We start from the raw sequence: 22389 nt of genomic DNA, 5'->3' as shown, positions 1-22389 counted from the left end.
TAAATGACACCGTTTAAGGCGAAAATACCTCCACCTATCGGCAGCTATCGAAAACCCTAAGAAATGTATTTCATGCATAGTTTTTAAGGGATTTATTCGAATTTCGAATGCATATGGTTTATCTGCTAGTTAGTCACAATTAATTTTTATTAGTATTGTTACTATATTGTTTAAAACACATTTGTATTGGTCAATAATATAAATATTATTGTTATAATGAGTTTCTTTAATGTTTAATACAATAATTTTTAGGAATCTGGTTTATTTTCATACTTTTGCATAACATCACGTGCCAATTTCAGCTCCGCCAGCAGAGCCTTCATTTGGGCGCGATCTATGTTGAGTACATGGGTGGTATCCTTTGGCAGGCCATCGACCAGTTCTTGCGAGATCTTAAGTTCCAAGGTGGCGTAGTTCGGAGGCGTTTGTCCAGGCGTAGATATGTCACGGACGCTCTGCAGTTCGTTAACTAAAGTAAACAAATATATAAATTTAAGAAAATTATATTACATTTATCAACCTGACTTTCAATTTAAACTGCTAATCATTTGTGTTGACATTCTAGCAGTGCTGAATATTAACCAAAAATAATCCCAGAAATTAACCTTTAGGTCTTAAAAAAACTGCTTCTTTTTAAACTGGACCTAATATTTTCCAACTTCACTTACTTTTGAAAGCTTTGCTTATAAGTGTTTGCCGTATGGCGGCGGAATGCTTTTGGAGGACTCTGCACATGGCTGCGGCATGGTCCTTTGGCAGTCCCAGTTGTTGGATCTCCTCGCCAAAAATGCTTTCCGTGCAGCTAAAGCGAGCTGCGCTGGTCAGCATAAAATTGATGCATGCCACGGCGGTTTTACCCTCATTAGTTAAGGCGGATGTGAGCGATTTTATTTTAGCCTCCTGAAAGTAAAGTCCTTTAATATTAAAGCATTACAAACAAATAGTAACAAACCTCAAATTCCTGTCCACAAATTCGTTGGGCCACTAAATCGCTAAGTTGCTCCAAGTTTTCAATGCTCAAGTTGGAGAGTGTGGATATGATCTCTGCCAAGACCCAATCGGGACAATCGCCTTCGCCGCAGAAGCGGAATTTCTGTAAAGGCCAAAAACAAATGTTTGATTGTGTTATTATTCACATTCAAGAAACAGCAAATAATTGAACTTATTTCTAAATTGGGTCCTAGGGGCACGCCCACAGCCAAGTTAACCCATCACGTTTTTGAGTAAATTAAAGACCAGAGCACTTCAACAAGTGGGCTCGAACCAAATGAAGAGCTCTTAGGAACAACAGAAAGCCAGGGACGTGGGAGCTGAAAATACCCTAGAAAACTACATTTTCCATATGGAGTTCTAAAGAAACTTCTTACAAACTTGTACCAAATAATAATTAAATATAATAATTAAAAATAGTTAATAAGATACAAAAAGATGACCCATTTGCGTCTTAGAATAAAACAATTTAAAAAAGAATATAACACAAATTTTGGGGGAAATCTCTGAGAATGTTTGAATAATATAATAGTAGCTCCAGGCTATGCCCCTCGAAATCCATAGAAAGGAACAAGCTGTCCAGCCAATTTGGGTCAAACATGAGTTTCCTAATCATACCCCACAAGGACAACATTTCATAGGTCATAAGAACTCCCACGACAGCAACAAATTCGCGTCAAGGAAAAGAAAAGTGGACGATATTTGCATATGATTAATTTCATACGCTTGCCTGCTAATCAGCGAGCAATTTGCACAAGTGGCGAGCGGAGAAAAGGGGTTGCAATGTTTTGTGGGTCGGGCATTTTCCGGCTCCGACTTTTCCTCCACCTCGCCGCAGCACACACATATAAAGAAGGAGCGTTTGGGGAGCTCGTCTCAGTTTCAAGTGCACGTCACGTTTATCTCTGGGCAGGATTAATAAACTCGAGTTCGGAAGGGAAGAGCGAGTTAAGCGAGTGAAAATTTATGACACTTGTTGCCATTGTCTGGAGGGAAAGCGGAAAAGTGTGTGGAAAACGTTGAGACGCTTATTAATACGCACTCGTATTTATTTAGCGACGTGTGTAACGGCTCAGAAAATGCGAACGACAAACGTTTTATAATTATTTTATGGACTTCAAAGTTGCTGGCTGGTGGGTGCGGGTGCTCGTGGTGGTGGTTTTGGTGGTGGGCCAACGGATCGAGTGGCTATATAAGCAGGGCACCAGGGCGCCAAACAACGCAGTTGGCCGAGAGGATTAAGACGGCTAAAACAGCTGGAGAAGATGGCAAACATAGTCCTGTGTGTGGTGCTCCTCGCCTTTGCCCGTCAAATCTATGGAGCCAGCCTGGCGTCGGCCCCGATTTCTGGACAGGATCCCGAGTTGGCCACCTGTGAGGTGCAGCTCACCAAGTACCGCGGGTTCATTCTGCAGGCAGTCCTGAGCTTCGAGGATGTCTGCGATGCGTACAACTCCAGACCCGGTGGCCAGGATGCGGACTCGGGGGCATGGCTCTTCCGGCACTACGCCCCACCACCCACATCCCAGCGGAGCGAGATCTGGGCCTTCTTCCGCCTGCTAATGGCCCAGTTCGGCGACGCCGAGTTCTCGCCCATCATCCGGGATGCGGTGGTCGAAAGGTGCCGCATCAAGTCCCAGCTGCAGCGGGACGAGAAGCGCAACTCCGTGGTGCTGGGCAAGAAGCAGCGCTTCCACTCGTGGGGCGGCAAACGGTCCCCGGAGCCACCGATCCTGCCGGACTACTAAATCCGGAGACTCCACTCTCAGCGTTTTCCCCTTCAAAGTGTATGAACAGCCAAAGTTGAAGTCCTCTAATTAATATCAGTGTCTAAATAAACCCGATGATTGCAAACCGTGAAGCGGCTAATTGGGTGTTTTAGTCAGTTTATCTAGTTAAAATAGCTCACCATTTTACTGCTGTTTTTATTTGTTGGGGATTTTCTAAGCTAAATATTTAGTTTTTGCTTGCTGAAGCTATCGACAACTATTGTTATTGTAATCGGAGGGTGTTATTGGTCCACTGCTATCGGCGACTATCGATATTCAAGTTCAGGAGGCGTTTTTTTCCAGGGCTGAAATCTCAGTTATGTTATCATTTTTATGTAAAAGTGCGCTAAAATAAATTTGAAAAATTATAATTAGTAAAAGGAAACATTTTAATGTATGAAAGTGACTTCAGTTAGTGAAGCGCTGCCAGATGGTTCATAATATAGAGTTTACATTTTACATGTATATTTTGAATCTTGCTTTTGGGCGCCAATGTGAAGGGAATTTGAATTTCCTTAGAAGTTTGATAATGCGAAGTTATACATCCAGATTTTATATTTAGTTTACTATTAAGTATATATGTATATACTTTTTAATTAGTTTCGAGAAAAATAATTTTGTTTATAATATATATATTATTGTTTTACATTTTATTTTTTAGTAAGTATTAAATCCTAATGTTAAAATAATATTTGTGCAGTATTATTCCTTTTCCCGTTTCTTTCAAATGGAGTGCCATAATGACTCCATGTTTTGTTTATGCCAACACTTTGTCTGTCATTGTCCACTATCTAAACAAATGCTAGGCGCTTATCAGGTCATCGGGAACTGAACGCCCACCCAAACACACCCCTTTGAACCCACATGGAAGCCACCTGCACCGCCCTATCGCCACGATTGAAATCTTGCCGATGCCGACAGTTTTTGGAGCAACATTCGAGGCCTTCGAGTAGCCAGAGTCCGGCGGGGATTGTAATCCCAGATTGGAGGTGGGCACAACAAACCCATAAACCTTGTCTATTTATACAAACTAGGCGCAAAAGAGGGGTGTGTGTTTGTGCAGGCGGCAGTAATTATAATTATCTCATCTGTCTCGGTGCTCTGGGCCTTTTTGCCAGAGCTGGACACGCTGAAAACAAATGTTAACTAATCGCACCCGGTCTGCCCAGAAATCTAAATTCGAAATCATTAAATTGACTGATAGTGGTCCCATATAGTATGACCGGGAATCCACATCTAATCCACAACGTAAGCGACTTTTTCAAGCCTGTTTGACAGCGGCGCCAACGCCAGACTTGAATCCCGATTAGGCTCTGGAAACCTGGTCTCAAGAAATCTTGGCGATTTTGCTGTGCTAACGCGATTAAGGGCTCTGATTAGGTGGGCGTGATCGGCTGTAGTTCAATAACAAAATCCGGAAGGCAAAGTACCATCTAAAAATATACCTCTGGCTTCTGTAAGGCCTTGGCACATCTATTTAAATCCCTCGATTGGTGACCTGCTAACCCCCCAAGCGGAACTAGGTCTGATCACTCAATCGATCAGTTAATCAGTCGTTCAGTAGGTGTTACAGGTATGCGACTTAATCCATGCCAAAGTTAAGACGTAGTCCCAACGTTTATTACCTGTCTTATCTCATAATTGATTCAAATGTTTAGCTGCTCACTTGTGGCATATTTTAGTAATCCCCAGACTTGCACCACCAACATAGATTGCCAAAGTTTATGAGCAAAAGCAAAAACAGCAAATGTGCGAATAAATAATAATTAAATTGGTATTCTAAATAAAAATTGTATATAGCAATTTATGTGCTGTAGTAAAAACTAACAAACAAAACAACTAGAATTATTTGCAACCAAAAATACAAAATCACTACTGAGCCCAAGACGGACTTTCCCCACTTATGCGCCTTGGCTTTATATGCATTATTCATGCTTGTTAAATTTATTAATTGACCTTACCCCTAGCTCACACCTCTGCACCTCCCATTTGCACCATCTTCCTCCAAAACGCCGAAGAAACTAGGCCATCACAACATATAGAGCTGATAACAGACTGTCGGGCTGATTAAACCTTGTCCGGTGATTCTCGAGGAGAAACAACGAAAAGTAGAAAGAAAAATATATTTTAATTTAGTCATTGAACTTAACATTGAAGACAAGAAGTGCGAGTGAGACGGGGGGACTTTTATTTGCTATTTTAGCAGTTCGCACCATTGGGTGGCAACAACAAACTAATCTCCCGTCAAAGCAAATTTGTTCTTAGCCAGCGACCGATTATAAAAGTATTGAAAAATAAAGAAACCGTTAAATTAAATTACAGGCTCAATGATTTAAATTTACTTATACACAGAGACAAAATAGGATAATTATCTTCAGCAGAAAATTAGCATATGAGAAATAACCAGGTATTCGAAGAAGTACATTTTGGAATACAATTTAATTATGTAAGAGCAACAAGAATTAAATTGAAGGATATTAGTTTCGTCAAAAATCGTATTCTTTTGATCAAATTTATTTATGTATTTACAAAGAGTTTTGTCAGTATAAAATGTTAATTGTAAAACTTTTTCACTCTGTAGCCAGGTGTCTTTCCCCCAAAATCTGTGTGGGCGCGAAAATATATCCTCAGCAAACAGCATACGTTGTGGAAAATCAACTAAGTGGAAATTTTATTTTTAGCTTGTTTTTTATTAATTTACAATCCGCCTGATTAGTGGGCGTTAACTGATCAGATAAGGTTTGCAACCATTATCGCCGGAAATATTTGCTTCACTTTTTTTCCCTTTTGCCAATGCTCGTATGACTTTTCAGATAACCAGTATAAAAACTCATATATCCTATCCATTTAAAACCATAAATTACTCTATTCGTTAAAAGTCATGTTTTGGGAGAAGCTATAAAACTAAAAAAGGATTCCACATAAATAAACTACCTTGATTGACGTCAAATACTACAGTATGTGAATTTTACTATTACAACATTCAGCAAAAAAAAATGTGTAAAAGGTTGATCTCTAGGTTGGGGTGGAAAATTTTCAGAGGCATTTTCCTGTTGATTATTTTAATGCGAAATTTTTTTATTTTACAATCGTGTTCGCGTTGCAGTAAGTCTTTTGTAATTTATATTTAAACATGAGTGTATACAATTATACAAATATATGTAAGGTGTATTAATGATTATCTCTGCTTAATACTCTTTGAAAAGGCATTTTCAATTGAATTAAATGCATGCAAAATAAACCTAAACAATGATTGATTGTAAATGAATTTTTATAATATATTTATAAAAATGAAAAAGAAATCTATTTTACGGATCAATAGCAAATCTCTAACTTTTATTTCAGAACCCTTTAAATATACATTTTTTACCCTATTTAAATGCACATATAAAACATTATTTACAATATTGTGCTTATACTGAACTTCGATCTTTTGTTAAGGTATTCGAACAATCGCTATTGTCCAGGTAACCTTGCATTCCTACAATTTTTTATATTTTTTTTTATATGCATGCACTGATAAGCCAAAAGGTGACCCATTTGAGACCTACGCGTCGCTTTAAATATAACAAGTTAACAAATATTTGACTGATCAGCCTACTAGGGAGTAGCTTCAATAAATATATTGTAGGATATAGTGAAAAATGGAAACAAGAAATATCAGATTAATTACGGATTAATAGGGAACTTGGAACCTGGAAACGGACAATAAAAGCAAAATAAACATTTGTTGTGGGCTTGTGCAAATTCTCAAACCAAGAAGTATCACATTGGGTTCAATGACCAGCCATACAAACTACTCCCTAGAAAATGAGATAGAATAATAAATAATGGAAAACCATCAGACATTATTCAAGATTGCAGACTGACCTCACTGAAAATGGAAGGTTAATTAAATCAAAATTTGTGCCAAAATCTAAAGTGCGCATTTCTCTAGATTCAGAAACAGATTTTGGTTTGAGAAATTAAGCATTGCATCCACTGACTCATACAACGGCCATGTAAACTGTAAACTAGTCTACGCGTTTCTAGTTGTATCTACAAGCAGCATTGCATCTGTATCTGAATCTGTGCGCACACATGCCCATCTACAGATACATTTGAAACTGGCCAGTGCAACGCACGCATTTAACATTGAATGCTATGTTTGTGCATATTTTTCTGCCTGCCTTTTTTCTCTCTCACTTTTATTTTAATGTCGCATAAACCGGAACCATTAATAAACATTTTAGTGCAAATTCGCGGGATGGGGAAATAATGTTCATCGGTTTATGCCGTTGTCGCTGATCGCGAAGAAAGGCGGAATTGCTTATATGTATTGGCATTGCCAATTTTTTCACCCAGTGTTTGTGTTCCGTGAGCCGGAAAATGTTTATTTTTAACAGAAAATGTAGCTAAACCTGTTAGAAGTAAAACAAATAACCAAAAAAACCTTTTTGTTTTAAAATATTTATTTTGCATAAAAAGTGTAATTTATGTCAATTAAAATCACGCCACATTTCTTTGTTCGTTAATATAAATGTTTCTTTAATTGCTTATCAGGTAGCAACCCAAAAAGGTAAACTCAGATATTATGCAAAATTATTTTATCAGCTTGAGATTCAATAACACAATTTGGAACCTGTCAATTAGCTCTTTGGGTTTTGTTTTATTTTGAAAAAATGTTTATTAAATTAGGCAGGTGTTCGTTTTGGTTAATATCAAGATTTCATTGCAATTATAAAGGCGTTGATAGAAACAAGGATAAGGACTTACTATTTGTACCTTCATTGTAAAGATTGTCTAAAAATTTTATTTAGTTTATCTTATTTAATAAAAAATAAATATTTTCTCCGTAGAGAAATAATTGTGGTTTGTTTGTTGAAACCTTCTCCCAATTGTTAATAAAATGCCTATAATCAAGCTGTCAACTGCCAATTACTTCATCAAACGGAAGGTATTACAAAACGCCATTGACTTGGAGGCAACTAACTTGCAATTCAAATACATTAGCCACAGTAAACACTCGGCTGGCCAAACTCTCGACTCTGTTTCGACAGGTGTGTTGATGAGTGGCACCTTCTGTTTGTTTGGCGATTAACAGGGCTATAATGAAGAGGTTTCGTCTGCCTATTTTTAGGGTGTTTGGGGAGTTCTTCACTACGACTACTAACCCACTACTAACATGCGATATCAGACGGTGTGGCGTTAGCACCTCCCGTCTGGCCAGATAATTGTACTATATACACATGTATGTATATAGATACCGTAGTGTATAGTGCCGGGCCCGTCTGGCGATGTCAATGGAACTATCGCCATCCGATTACGAGTATCTGAGGCAGCCGGCGAAAACGTGATCAGTTGTGGTCGAGTTCAGATTCAGATGCGGCTGTGGCTGCTGTTTGCGTGAAAGCTTTGGCTTTCTATATATACGCGCGTGTATATATTTGCATAATAAATCGCATAATTAAGTTTGTTTTAATGCTGATCGTCGAGTATCGATTGCAGTAGTTGCAATGGAAAATTACGCGATCGCAGTGACAGCAAAACACGCAACAAAACGCAGCTTGCGATCTCAGATTGCCTATGACCCCGTACAGAAATTGAAAAGGATCATCGGTTGAAATGCCAATTCCTTGCTTTATTTATAGACCAGACGTTTTGCGACTTTTCAATTTCCGCAGCGGAAGAAGGCGCTTTTCTTAATCAGGAGGTGTTTGCCAAAAAATAAATGCCAAGAGATTGTAACACTTAAAAGTACGAGTATGTTGAATTTGCTAGTTTTCAATGGTAACCAAAATAATTGTAAAATCCTTAAATATTTATTACAAATATTACTACTTCCATTTAAATTGATTTAAATTCCGATTTAAAGCAGCAATCAGAGCATTTGTTTAAAGAAGAATCGAATCTTTCAGCAGGCTGGTATGTCGCGTAGTATAAATCTATATGGTCTATCAGTAGACTTATATTTCATGTGAAACGTATTCATCTTGGCCTGTTTAATACAAAGAGTTCCAAGGAATTCGCAGCCATGGTTAATTTTGATTTATGAGAACGCAGCGAAAAGTAAACAAATCCGAGTAGTGGGCATCGCACTACGAGTATACTAGTATAGCCAAATATACTCATACACCGCAGCCTCTGGCTTCTTCCTTTCTTTTGGCGATCACGCTTTGATCAGGTGATCTAGGTCAGTTACGGCATGCTGATCGCGGATCGCTGATCACTCTGCGGCGGTCTGTCTTCTGTCGCGTTCCGAAAATAAACCAGTTCTAAATGTATGATTTAAGTTTATGCTGCGCAGTTTATCAGCACTTTCGGGTGCTGATCCCTCCCTGATGGTCCTGACTTTTGTCTGCATTGATAAGGCGAGAAAGCATCGTACAAGTCGCGCGCCTTCAATCTAAATTTAAATCACCGCTAGAGGGATTTTGAAACTATGCGGTATTCCGTATAACATGCTATCAGGTCTACGAAAAAAACTGATAACCAACCAGGCGGGTGATGGCTAATAATATGGTTCGACTGATATGGATTGTCGACCAGTTTCATCAGCCGTTTTTGCACGTTTTTTAGCGGTGGGTCCCACGACGCGTGTCTCTATGTTTAATTAATAGTTATGCTTTGAGTCAGTCCGAGTTGCCTGACTTAATTTTTTTTATTGTTGGCGAATTGTCTAGACATTGGGTACCTTTCCACTTTGGGGCCAAATTCGCAGGCGAGCAACTTGTATGTTTTCTTTTGGCTCACGCAGCTAGTGAATGATTTGGCATGCTGGAAATAAACAGAAATTCCGTTTCTTATTGAAGCATTTAAAAATCAAAAGTGTGTGGAAATTTTTAAAATTGTAGGTAGTTTTATAGTTTTTATCATTTCTTTAAATGTTTTCTGCCTATTAAAAAAAGATTGGCAAGTTAAAAACAGGAATTTTATTTTTGGTGTATATAGTTAAATACATAAAATCAAAATTATTATTAAAATCATTATAGTTAATATAACAAACCGAGTCAGCAGCCACACCCCAAACGAGTGAAAAATGGAAAGTCGCCCGCATAAATTGAAAAAGTTAAATGGTCCCCAACGACATCCGTTGAAACCGAAGAAACTATAAGTGCAACAGCATCCCCAAGATGCATGCATGAGAAAATATGAAAATCTGCACAGAAATAGACAAGATATATTTATGCAAAAAGCGTGTGCCACTAAATTTGCCAGCGGGTGCAAAAAATGGAGGGGGTAAAATGCAATTTCAAGTGCAACCAAAGAGAGAAATCTTGCTGAATAATATCGTATAAGAGCAAAAAAGAGAGAAGTGTAATTAGGAAGCCTGAGTGCACCCTGAAAAAAGGAATGAGGGCATTCCTGACTACAAGGACGTAGGAAAGGGGGGCAATGATATGACTCTAGTTTTCACCAATCTAAGCCTACGGCTCAACTGTTGTGCTGTTCATTGGCTTAAAACTCCCAGTCTCCAAAGTGCATGCTACGCCCCTGGGGCATGACCGGCAAACTGCAACAAGGCACTCAAGTAACCACTTCTGTATGCACGCAGGGATCTCTCGAAACCGGCTTTCAACTAGGCAAGCAACTTAGCCGGCCGGCTTGTTTGCCCCCAACCTCTTTTCAAAAACCCCTTTGTCCACAGAAAGCCCCTTCTTCAGAGCGGTTCAATGGGATGCTGCGTTGGCAGTCGAAGAAGAAATGAAGAAAGTGCGCATTCAAAGTACCTCTACCTTTTTCTTTAACAGTCGTTGAGGCTGTCGAAAGACAAAAAACGTAAACTCTTCAGCGAGTTGCATTATCATGGGCTTCGAGATGTGATTTCAAATCACGCATTACGAAAGCATTTCTCTGATCGAAAACGAAAAAGACTCGAATGTCCATGCAGCCAACCACCATGAGTGAATGTGTCCCAAGCACGCACACCAAAAATAGAGCATAGATAAAACTCAGAGACACATACTCGTATATCGTATGCAGTCTCTATATAGAGTAGGCCCAACCACAAATTCGAGTTCCGAATAGTCGAGCCAGAAACTGCATTTCTGAGCAGACTCGGCTGCATTCAGCGGTTTCCGCTTGTCTGGGACAGTTTTGATGTGGGTACGACAGATATCATGTGGGTCGAAACTGGCCTGGGCTCTACATGCATAGATTGGAAAAGAAAAAGCGACGAGGAAAATCGATTTAAATGCTTCATTAGTTGGGTCTTTGAAATTTTGAGCCTCTTATGCAGGTTTAGGTGTGGATTTCAATTTTAATAATGACTTTACGCTCGAGTTTTATGGGATTGATAGGGAATTTTAAGCTATTATCACTAATGACTTGAACTCGTTTTTGAATAAGAATGCATTCGTAATCAGCTGATATCTTATCAAAGCAAATTAAATATTCAAAAATAAGAATGAAAGGCTTTACGTTTTATGACATACACATCTATCGGGTTTTATAGTATTTATTTGTTTAAAAAGAATTTTTATTGCTTTTGCTTCTCCTAATATCAATCGAATTTGATGCCTTTTTAATAAATTTTCCACTAAAAAAAGGCTAAAAGTGTCTCTTGCATAATTCACTCTTGGAAGGTCTAATTGATTTACAGATGTCAGGGGAGCACCCTTACACAAAAGAAATGCGTGGGCAGAACACATAAAACCAAAACCCACTCGTAAATGAGTCAAGTGGTGAATATATTCAATTGAGTGCGGAAGAGGCCCTTATATATGTATGTGTACATATGTATGTATGTATGTATATCTGGGTAAAAACTATTTTTTTTTAAATAGAAAACTAGTTTGTTTGACCAATTGTTCCTATTATGCAAAACATTAGATTTGTATTTTGTACAGCTATATATACATATTTAAGTGAACAGATCAGATCTACGGCTATGGCGTATCGACTACGATAAGATAAAAGTTTTAAAGGCTGAGACGGAAAAAGTGTTTGCCAAATCCCTTGAAATTCACTCGAGCGCCACGAGGTTCAGTGGGAAATTCGAGTTTGGAGGTGGGATGCTCCCGTGCCAGTGATCATGTCCCGAGGGGCTGACAGCCGTTTTGACTTTTGTCACTGCCAGTGGCGCCAAAACTAATCAAAGCAACTAAAACCGACGCCAAATCGCAACTACAACTACAATCACGGCGGAATATCAAAATGCAATCAAAATATGCAAGCCACGTCGTTAGGTCGACGGGTACGGGGAGTGAATAAAGAGGCAGAGAGCGAGAGAGAGCGCGGCTATTCTAGAATGAGAAACCAAGTCCTACGTTAGTTGAATTGTGTATACCCTTCAGGTTCTACCTGAATAACGGGTTCATGTAAGTACGCCTGGTTTAACAGCATATCTAAAACGCACAGAAATCGTTAAGTTTCTTGAACAACACAGTTAGAAAAACAGACTGAACTAGTTTATATGGTAATTAGCATTAATAAAATAATAGGTTTATTTGTAAACTGATATTTTACCTGCAAAAAGATTATGACGAAGATAATGTAATAATATAACTAATATACATATGCTTTGACGATATATTAACCTCTCTTGGCATTTAAGGGATCAAAGGCATTTCCCTCTGACAACGTTACAAACGCTCCACTTGGCTACTACTATCTTTGGAAGGGTATCAAACACCCACTCTCTCTCTCCCTCTCTCACGCTCTCTCTCTGTGTTTTTCTTTCTCCGATCCGATCGCCGGGAAGTCTTAACGGCAAGTTGCAGCAACAAACATTTTCATTCGTTTTCGCAGCGTCGAAGCGCACGGTTTATAGGAGGAACGGAACGGAACGGAGTGGAACGGAACGAAGCGGGGAACGCGACGGAAACTAGTTGTTGCTGTTTTTTTGTCCGTGTTAAAAAATTGACACAAGAAAATTTAGTTACACTTAAGCAAAGTCCGCGTAAAAATCTATTAAAAATCGTTCGTCGTTTTGTGTGTGTGACCACGAAAAGAAGTGCGCCGATCGGAGGATTTTAATAAATTCAATTAAGGTCCCGTATCAACGATCGTTTTTCATTGTCTGACGCTCACGCGTGATGCACAATTGAAAAAGTAAAAATTTACATAAAATAAAAGAAAGATCACAGTAAAAAAGAAAGTGATTGACTGCACAAGTAAAAGAATAGTTCCTTACCTCCTAGCCAGAAGTCAGAAGTGAAGAGGAAAACAGAGAGGAGATAACAATTAACGGTTAGTTAAAAGCTTAAACTGCAAAATAAACATACATATTATACGAATCGGAAAACTTTTTAAAACTTACGAGGGGCATTTTCGATATTTCGATTTTGGCTTTGAGCATCGACATCACCTTGTTTTGAAGCAAACCGATTTAAACATGCATTTGGACCAAACTAATAGCGTTTCGAATGTTATCTCTTATGGAAATGGTATTGCTATATTATACCATCATTAATTCCGATTCCACCTGAGATTAGCAATCAATGTGAAATTTCATAAACATATATTACATATATTCGGATTATGCATTCTATTTACACATTACTTTCCAATTAAGCGTACACTTATTGCCGCGCTTCGATTAGAAACCAAAAACAAATCGTTAATTTTCTACATTTTTCCACAGGGGCTTCCACACCAAAGTTCCTTGTTTGTAGAGATCATTGTAATCAGCGCAGATCGAAGCCATATATAAAATGATTTCGCACAGTCCGCCCATATTCAGTCACAGTCCACCCGTTAGTTTTCTGGCGGACTTCATGAGCGGACATCCCCGTCAATCGTTGAAGTAAGTTTACAAAACTATAGAACTCATATAATAAATATTCCCAGCAATTTAGCTAATTTAACGCTGAATTGGTCAAAGTGAATTCACGAGTTTCGGCAGCCAATCAAAAGAAATGAAATAACCAAACATCATTGAAAGAGAACCAATGCTCAGGTTCATTTTGTGTTTAAAGTTAACTTTCTTATCGGTTGATAAAGAAGTAAATGCATTTTCTGATACATCATCTCTTATAAATTTAACAGCCGTGTACGTGTTAATAAGAGAAACGTTAAAAAGTTCGATAACACTTTTAGAATACCTGAGAAAAACAAGTGATATTACGTGAATTAAACTTTACGAGAATAAAACATAAAATATATAAATGGCTCATAATAATTTTTGCATTGTGCGTTCTTCTTTGAACAAAACTTTTAAACATTCAAAATCAATATAAATGTCGAAATTCTCAAACATAACCCACATTAAGTAAATAAACAGAACGGAAAGACAGAATTCCATTTAATGAATATAAGAACTCCAATGTTTACACAACGTAGAAAACGAATAATATCGATCTTTCGAGGGCTGCCGATATTCCAATATTGATTCATTTGAAACAGCTGTCCCAAGTGTCGTCGCATGGAAATTTTGACACCTGATCAAAGGCAGGAAAACACATGTATTACCCAATGAAATGTATTAAAACCTGAGAACTTTTCGAAAACACAATGAATGCAGGCACTAAAAATATTCGTGTCGTGATACTAAGGCTCGTTTTTGGTTGACAACAGATTGGCTGGCAGAATATGAAAAGCAGGCATTCAAGATCAAGGCAAGTCAGAATGCTGAACCAAAACAAACATTTCGCCGACTCTGCGCTGATCTTTCGCTGGTGGAGCCCACTGAGATTTGGAGATTCGTTCACGAGTCGGGGGGGTGACGCCAAAAATTTGCTTGGCGACAATTTGCGCGTGGCGCTTTTGACGCAACATGTTTTTTTCCCAGGGGCACACGAGCAAGCCGAAAATTTGACAAATTGGTAAAGGGAAGAAGGGTAACATAGATCTATATATGCAGATTCAGAGACGAGGGCAATTGATTTAATTAAAGCAATTGGGCGCGCTTCATTTGCTGCACGCGCTGCATTTTCCTCATATTTGTGGAGAGTATTTTATTTATTTTTGGGAATGATAAATACACAATACCGAAAATTCGAATAATTTATATTCGTATATATGAGCTAAAAATAAATCTATATCTAGAGTATGGCCAAGCAAAACAAACGCTACAAGAAGCGGTGAAAACGCCTATAATCAGTAAAGAATAAAAAGGTTCAGTAGATAAACCTGCGGGAGGTACATACTCGTATATGCGAGAGCCCTACTATTAACTATCAACATTTCTTATCGGGGCACGTGAGCGGCATGCCTTCAAACAAACTGAGTACTCCAACCAACTCAAGTAACTCAGCTGCTAATGCGTCAACTCACTTGAAATTTCATAGCGTGATTTTACAACAGTTTACCGCACCCCATACTTAAAACTACCCACGTAACACAGCGGGTTGTCATCGAAAACAATTGAATTCGTTACGTTGTCAACTCGAGTACTAAATATGCTGATATAGTGTCCAGACAACGGCAATTAGCCAAAAAAAAAGTGGTGATAACAGCAGAGCAGACGGAAATATTCCCATAGCCAGGCCCACGCCGAAAAAGACGAATCAGCATGCCATCAACATATGTTTAGCATGCAAAAGTCCACGCGAGCCCCATTGAGCGAACCTTATCAACCATTGACTTTTAGTTTTATGAATGTCTAGCCGAAAAATTATGATAACTACCAATGGGATGTGAACTGTGCCAAATGAGTAAGACCAGCGAGTCTCTCCTGAAATACATTTTTGGAAATGACTCACCGAAGAACCCAAACAAATATGCTTCAAGTTCATATTATACATTATACATTTGCCACCCACGGCAAACCCGAATCAAGTGGTGAGGTCGCGCGCAACTCCTCTTATCAGCGATGTTTCCTTATAGACAATATACACGTATCAGTAGGAGTACAAGTACAAACACGAGCAGTACATAGGCCTCCGCTGCGAACAATGAAGGCAGGCATTGAGGCAGTAAAAATTAAAGCCACCGCTCTTATCAGGCCTGATAAAAGGCAGCTTAATGCGTAGATGCCTGAAATAAAAGACTGATCCAGGGAATTTCTTTTCTGCTTTGCAGGCGAGAAAAAAAGCATCACAAAAATTGGTCAAAACAATTGAAAGATGGCTACCATCTGCTGAAGTTTAAATTTAGAATTTGTATTTTCGATTAGTGATGTTAGAGAAATATACATATTTTAACTGATTCTGAAGTGCAACTGAATATCTTGAAGATATTTTAAACAAAAACACATTAAAGAGGTTACAATAGTAAAAAAATCTATGTATAAGTTCGATGTTAAATAAGTTTAATATTAATTTAAATTTGGGAAAATCTAAAACTAATATTATAAATTTTTCCAGTTACAATGACGAGCCCAACAGAGCGTCGCGCTACTGCCGGCCCCAAGTGATAACTCTGGCCTCCAAAGCCATGGTCAACAACGCCTCTGCGGCGGTCCAGGGCCAGGGTCCCAGTCAGCAGAAGGCGGGTGCCACGCCCCTGGGCGTGGGCAGTCGGTCCGGACGGAGTTACCTGGAGCGAATGGCCTCGGCGCCGCTGCTCACCAATCAGCCCAAATCCTGTCTCAGCCGCAAATCCTGCCTGCACAAATCCCAGAACAGTACGGCCAGTTCCGCAGATCACTCGCCGACGGACGCCGATGTCACGGACAGTGCCAGCCATAGCTGTATGTGCAGCAAGGACAGCGACAGCAACTGCGAAGTGAGGTGAGTGTGAGCAGCCGGCGATAAGATTACGTAATGGAGGTAACTCGATACAGCGGCGCCGAAACGATCAAGAAGGCGGTAAATGCCGGCGGGTTCAGTCACTTTGACGTCAGGCCTCCGAAGATAATGGCGCCGCACTTACTAAACCACCAACTGAACTAGATGGGAACTTGGTGGTGCGAGAGCCTAGGCAATTGTGGTCAGAATGGGGTGTATCAATTCACAAGTGATTCATCAAATAGTGAGAATTCAATTGACGCGAAATCTCAAGGAAAAGCTGAGAAAGCGGAGTAACACAAGGAGCTATAGATGGTTTTCATTGGGAATCTTAACCTTGTGAGCTGCGGTCGAAAAGAAATCGAAATTTTATGATCTAGACTTAAAGATTTGAATTAATTATGGCGTTGTATATGACGTTATATGGCGTTGACCATTGAAAAGATCATTTCTTATAAAACAGGCAAAATACCACTTCCGCCAAAGCTTTTTATAAACAAAGATTAATCGTTTATAAGGCATTTGCAATAGTTCAAGTAAAAGGAATAGGAAAATCTGTTGGCAGTCGAGCAACTTTCCCACAGACGTCATAGCCGAGCACATGTCATTTGTTAAATAAGCAGAGAAAGCCAAGTGCAGACGGCCGCAAGGCTAAGCAAATGCAAAAAGATCATAAAATATATCCGAGAATATATTTTATATGTATCCCAGAGCATGCAATTTCACAAAAACAAAATATAAATTATCTAAATGACTGTAGAATCTGCCAAAATGAAAACACGCCACTGCATCGCGCGTCGAGAATCTGCGCATAGTATATTTGAGATAAAAAATCGCACACTTTAAGACTCAAATGGGAATAGACTGGTATTTAGTATAGACCCCAACAGCGAGGCGCCATTATTTTTATTTTCCCTTTCCATTTACCCGCTATATATTGGTAAATACATTATCGATCCATATGCAGGCCATGAAAATATTTGGGTCTCACAGATATATTGTAAAATATATATTTCGCTTTCAGCGAGCCCTACAAAAGTTTTCCTTCTTTGCACTTGAATCTGGCTGGCATTTTGAGAAATGCCTAAAAATACACATGCCACGAGATAGAGAAAATAATTTATACGTTCATTTGCGTCAAAGGCGAACACTATTTCTATTTGGGCAGCACCTCTGGACAAGAGATCAGGCTTAAAGCCTCACAGCTACTCAAACGAATGCAATTACCCATAATATTATCAATGTAAACCAGTCGTGTGCTCGTTGCTGTTGGAGATTTTGTGTACACTTTGCGGTTGCGTATTTCGTGTGCCTCGTTTTATCAGTTACGAAATCCACTCAGAAAAAATTTCAAATAAATTTCAAAACCAGAGCTCGTTGTAATGCAATCCAAAATAAATTAAATTAACTCAACTGTTGAGCATAGATTTACGAAAGCCCTATTCATCACCTTCCATAACATATCACAACAGCTCGTCACCCATGTAGACATTTAGCCCCACTTTTTTCAATGACTTTTGACAGCCTATGAAAACGCTTTCTTTTGTCTTAATTACCCCCCCTCCAAAATTCGTCAAGATCAACCACAAAACGAGGCAGACGGTTCACGTCAAGGCCAAAGAATTATTAGCATAGAAGCGTGATCGCTTTCAGGCGAAAGGCGTCATCTCATAAAAGACGCATTTTTTTCGGGTGTAACGTAACTAAAAATATTTCAACATTACAAGCCTCGGAATACGAATGCACACAAACGTAAGGTTATATATAGAGATGGGGAGATATGTCTGATGTTCATGCAAAGATCACGTGAATCGATCAGAAAAGTGAGTCTGGGGCAGATGGGTCTGCTGTAAAAATGTTGGCGCACCTTTAGCCGAAAAATGTGAACCAGAATTTCGTACATTTACAAAAATTGTATTTCGTAAATTTTGTATTCCTCCCCATAGGCAGTAATTAAGGAAAACCAAATCCACGCAGCATTTTCTGAGCAAAAACTATTTTCAGTCTCTTACTATTGGACTTAGCGCTTATAGGAAATTTCCGAAAGATATAAACGACAGGTATAGTTGGCAAAACTAAAATTCTGTTGGGGGAAATAAAATAGAAAATACGGAAAATTTGGCTACGTAAAAGACGGAACTACCTTGATTCATTTAGAAAAAAAGTAGCCCAGTTGTAAGGTCAACTAGAATGACCATCAAGTTGGCCATTTGTAAAAATTTCAACAGGTCTTGGCAGAATATTTGTTTGAACAGGTTATTGACTTTAGAAAATGAGGGAACTCGAGCAAGGTCTGCAAATTGAAAACTAAGGAAATTAAAAAGTATTTTTAAACACAATTTTCATTTACATGAAGTGCGTTGCGATTTTAAAAAGCACTTTTGCTGCAGCCAAAACTTGTTTCTCCTGCACCCATCAACGATCTTAATGCGACTTGCATATTGAGGAGTTCATAAATTTATGCACTTTAAACCGGACCCTCGAAAATAAATGCGTTCCGTAACGCATACGGAATTGCGGCTGCCTTTGGGTTTTAAGAAAAGACAGTTGATAGTCGTATCTCGTTTCCCTTGGAGAAAATGTAAGCCAAGTGTGGGGAAAAATGAATGGAAATGTAAATGATTTTTTTGGAGTTGACAAGTTTTAGAAAAGCGGTCGGTAAAAATTGAGACCCGTCCGCGGTCTCCGGTTTCTGGTTGGCCTGCTGGGCGTTGGGGCCCACCCCACACACCAGATAAGCGATCGCAAAGAAACCTGTTGAAGAAAATGCAGCAACAGCAGGCGCACACCGATCATGCCCTCGATGCGTGATCGTCGATGTCGATGTCGATGTCGGTAGTCGGTAGTCGTTACGATCCGATTCTGGCTGAGTCGAGTGGTGCGATCTGCGATCTGCGAGCTCCTATACACCAGCAGCGATCTCTGGCAATACGGCCGGCGTTCAATAAACAGAGAGCCAGTCTGGCGATAGCCATTTCAATTGCTGGCTATTTGTACTTCCCATATATGTATATTTAGCACTTGATGCGTTCCCTCCGACTCTCCGCCAATTTGCAGACCAAATAGAGTCTGCTCTGTGTGGGGGGCCAATGGTCTGTTCTAACTGACGGAAACTTTTCGATTTTGGCTTGTCAACAGCCAAAACCATAAAAAATCGCGCCCCTCCCAAGCTGATTAGCCAAAATTAGTCGCAATATCTTATCGAATTTATGGCCAACTTTCTAAATAGAATTTTATACGAATTTAAGACCGAAGTAATAGTAACATAAAAGTGGCGAAAGGGCGAAACAAAGAGTCTGATAAATATTTAACAGCACCAAACATTTGGCTTGAACTTAATATTGTACTTAATTGGATTAATTAATATCCGAGGAAGTTCAGACTTCAAGTAAATTTTCTTTTTGAAAATGTCGCTGAATATTGCATATATTTTGAATCACGAGTTATCCTCTATTTTCTATATATCTTAGTGGGTGTGTTTTATTTACATTTAAGCTAAAGACTCGTGGGAAGAGTAGCCCAATAAAATAAAGGCAAAAAGAAAGGAAAAGCAAAAGTAGGCGTGATTTACATATAGATTAAGGCAAATCTTTGGCAAAGCCGTACGTGACTTCTAAAAATAAATCCAAAAAAAATACACAATACACATTACTCTTTTTATGACGCAGAGAATTTTTCGGGAAACGCAAGGAACAAAAATGTTCAGCAGAAAAGGGAAAACATACTAAGGAAAAACAATTTTCACTCGATCGGGATTTTATATTACAAATTGTCAGGCAATCTGTCAGGAACTTTAAAAAATGATTTCAAAAATGCATTTGGAAACGACGCAGTTCGCTAAACTAAAGTCAAAACAAAGCCATAAAATGAAACTGTTAAGGATAGAAATAGAAATCTGCGCACAGAAAGATGCCAAGTCAATGACCACAAAGAAATAAAATAAATAATTCCAAATGGGGGTCAAGTCAAACTGATAAAGCCAGGGTCAAATCTACATTTAATAATATATTTTCATAATGAATAATTTGCTTATAATAGATTGCGATGTACTCAATGGATGGTATTTCTTTTGACTTTTTGCAGCCGTGGCCCCAAAAAGCATGTGATCTTCGCTGATGATGAGGGTCTATCGCTAACCGAGGTTCGTGTGATGTCCGAACCCTCGAATGTGCCGCCCTATTGGAGCATGAAGTTTCTGGAGCAAATTACACAGGGCCTGGTCAGTCCACATCCTCCGGATCAGTGGACAGTGGACTTCAAGCAGCCAGCCTCAGACTATCTATCATTTAGGTGTGCACCCTACTTAAGCAAGTGTAAAGTATATGTTCTAAATATTTGTATTTACACAGACAAAAGATAGACCGTGATTTTGTTTCCCTGGAGAATGTGATCGTCAAGGATGAGGAGTCGATTGTGGTGGGCACCATCAAGGTGAAGAACATTGACTTCCAGAAGGAGATCATTGTCCGTGTGACCTGGGATGATTGGAAGAGCCAGCAGGACATCTTCTGTACTTACGCCAGGGCCTATGGACCGGCTACTTGTGCTCATGTAGTCTTCGATACATTCTCCTTCAAGATCACCTTGCCGCCATCCTCCAAGCGCCTGGAATTCTGCATCTGCTACCGCACCAACGAGACAGAATATTGGGATAATAATGATGTAAGTTAGCCATATAACTACATAACTTGAACGAACATATGTTACAAAATGCATATTTACTTACAGGGCAAAAACTACACCATCAGCAAGCGATCGCCCTTTTATTACAACGCCTTGTCGCCCTACGATAAGGGTCAGAATCGCAACTCGAGCCAGCAAATAAGGTCCACCCTGACCGATGCCTTGGCCAAGGTGCAAGACCAAAATGGCTGGCACCAGGAGCCACATACGCCATATTGGTGAACTCGCCTGGGAACGGGATTGGATTTTCCTGACCCCAGCGATTGAATAAAGTTTCTCATTTAGGCCACATGAACAGAAAGAAACAGAAAGAAACAGAATTGGAACAGATTTCAAATGTTATAATCAGTTTTATTGACAGAGAGAGAGTCCAAAAGATTTTTATCGCTAATGAAACTTTTTGACCTAAGCTTATATACCCGGTACAAATATCCCAATTTGAATGTGCCATTGACTTGAGGTTTACTCAAAGTAAAATGAGTTAGGAGGGCTTATAACTACTTCTACTAAGCGAAGCCCGAATTTTTGTATGTCTTGTCTTTAGTCAACTTGATGGAATTTCAAAATCGTAACTTCTATGTTTGACTTTTTAAAATGTTTTATGTTCGACTGTAAAGAATTTTTGGAAAAAGATAGATTTATATGTTTACCTGTATGCCTGTGTGATCGTCTACATCTACATATATAACTGATACTAGATTTATGTTAACTAAAAACGAAAAAACCTTATAAAAATGAAAGATGAATTTTGAGGCGTGAAGCATCCAAGCAAACCATTGTTTCGAAATTTACTGCAACTGCAAAATAAAGAAAACAAAACAAAACAAAAACAAACAAAACACACATTATGCAACCACACAAGAAAACAACAACAAAAATTGTAGACCTAAGTTAATTCGTTTTATTACTTTTAATTTTTGTTCTTTTCATTTCATTATACACTTTTATCTTTTTGGTTACTTGAAACGCTAAGACTGAAATGGCTTGTTATGGAGAAGAAAACACGTCCTGCAATACATTATATAATAAATAAAAAAACAACGCAGCAATTTTCGCATCACCACACTACAGACAACAAAGTACTTTGTCCTCATTGTTCTGTGTGATCCAGACTATCCCCGACTATATACGATATATACACCTAACTAGATTTAAGCGATTTGTACATACAGCAGCAAAAGCAAACAATATACCAGAAAATTGCCTGTTAAATACATTTATATACATATGAATTTAGTTGTGTAACGATGACTAGTTTTTAGTTCTTAGAGGTTATTTAGTTAGTAAGGCGCCCAACTGACGTAAAGTGAATAAATCAACTATATATGTGCCCATATATAACGCGTACTATTTAATTA

General features: G+C 38.8%; 3 protein-coding genes across 3 annotated transcripts; 2 read left to right on the top strand and 1 right to left on the bottom strand.

The window, feature by feature from the left end:
- Positions 1-200: 200 nt before the first annotated feature.
- On the bottom strand, positions 201-3032 carry LOC120449747 (COMM domain-containing protein 4). Its single transcript, XM_039632381.1, has 4 exons — positions 2900-3032; positions 953-1093; positions 669-900; positions 201-469 (listed from the first exon to the last, which is right to left on the bottom strand). Exons 1-4 carry the CDS (start codon positions 2900-2902, stop codon positions 249-251), a joined length of 597 nt encoding a protein of 198 aa, XP_039488315.1. The 5' UTR covers positions 2903-3032; the 3' UTR covers positions 201-248.
- Positions 2073-2859, top strand: LOC120449748 (leucokinin). Its single transcript, XM_039632382.2, has one exon. The coding sequence runs from the start codon at positions 2256-2258 to the stop codon at positions 2736-2738; it is 483 nt and encodes a 160-aa protein (XP_039488316.1). The 5' UTR covers positions 2073-2255; the 3' UTR covers positions 2739-2859.
- A 9443-nt stretch (positions 3033-12475) lies between the features above and the next one.
- LOC120450638 (protein phosphatase 1 regulatory subunit 3C-B) lies at positions 12476-22367 on the top strand. The gene is made up of 6 exons (XM_039633787.2): positions 12476-12929; positions 13324-13485; positions 15986-16351; positions 20432-20638; positions 20698-21010; positions 21077-22367. The coding sequence occupies exons 2-6, from the start codon at positions 13394-13396 to the stop codon at positions 21251-21253; spliced, it is 1155 nt and encodes a 384-aa protein (XP_039489721.1). The 5' UTR covers positions 12476-12929; positions 13324-13393; the 3' UTR covers positions 21254-22367.
- The last annotated feature ends 22 nt before the right edge of the window (positions 22368-22389 follow it).

Source organism: Drosophila santomea, chromosome 3L, assembly GCF_016746245.2.
Source record: "Drosophila santomea strain STO CAGO 1482 chromosome 3L, Prin_Dsan_1.1, whole genome shotgun sequence".
NCBI classification, from domain to species: Eukaryota; Metazoa; Arthropoda; class Insecta; order Diptera; family Drosophilidae; genus Drosophila; species Drosophila santomea.
Note: the sequence above shows the minus strand (reverse complement) of the source record. Positions and strands in the feature narration are given on the sequence as shown.

What these genes read in the sequence shown, in the direction of transcription:
- LOC120449748 (XM_039632382.2), top strand. Translation starts at nt 2,256, where the DNA reads ATGGCAAACATAGTCCTGTGTGTGGTGCTCCTCGCCTTTGCCCGTCAA.
- LOC120449747 (XM_039632381.1), bottom strand. An exon ending in TTTGTGGACAGGAATTTGAG is followed by an intron (nt 901 to 952) that starts GTTTGTTACTAT and finishes CTTTACTTTCAG; the next exon opens with GAGGCTAAAATAAAATCGCT. An exon ending in TATAAGCAAAGCTTTCAAAA is followed by an intron (nt 470 to 668) that starts GTAAGTGAAGTT and finishes TGTTTACTTTAG; the next exon opens with TTAACGAACTGCAGAGCGTC.
- LOC120450638 (XM_039633787.2), top strand. Translation starts at nt 13,394, where the DNA reads ATGATTTCGCACAGTCCGCCCATATTCAGTCACAGTCCACCCGTTAGT. An exon ending in CATCCCCGTCAATCGTTGAA is followed by an intron (nt 13,486 to 15,985) that starts GTAAGTTTACAA and finishes AAATTTTTCCAG; the next exon opens with TTACAATGACGAGCCCAACA. An exon ending in GACAGCAACTGCGAAGTGAG is followed by an intron (nt 16,352 to 20,431) that starts GTGAGTGTGAGC and finishes GACTTTTTGCAG; the next exon opens with CCGTGGCCCCAAAAAGCATG.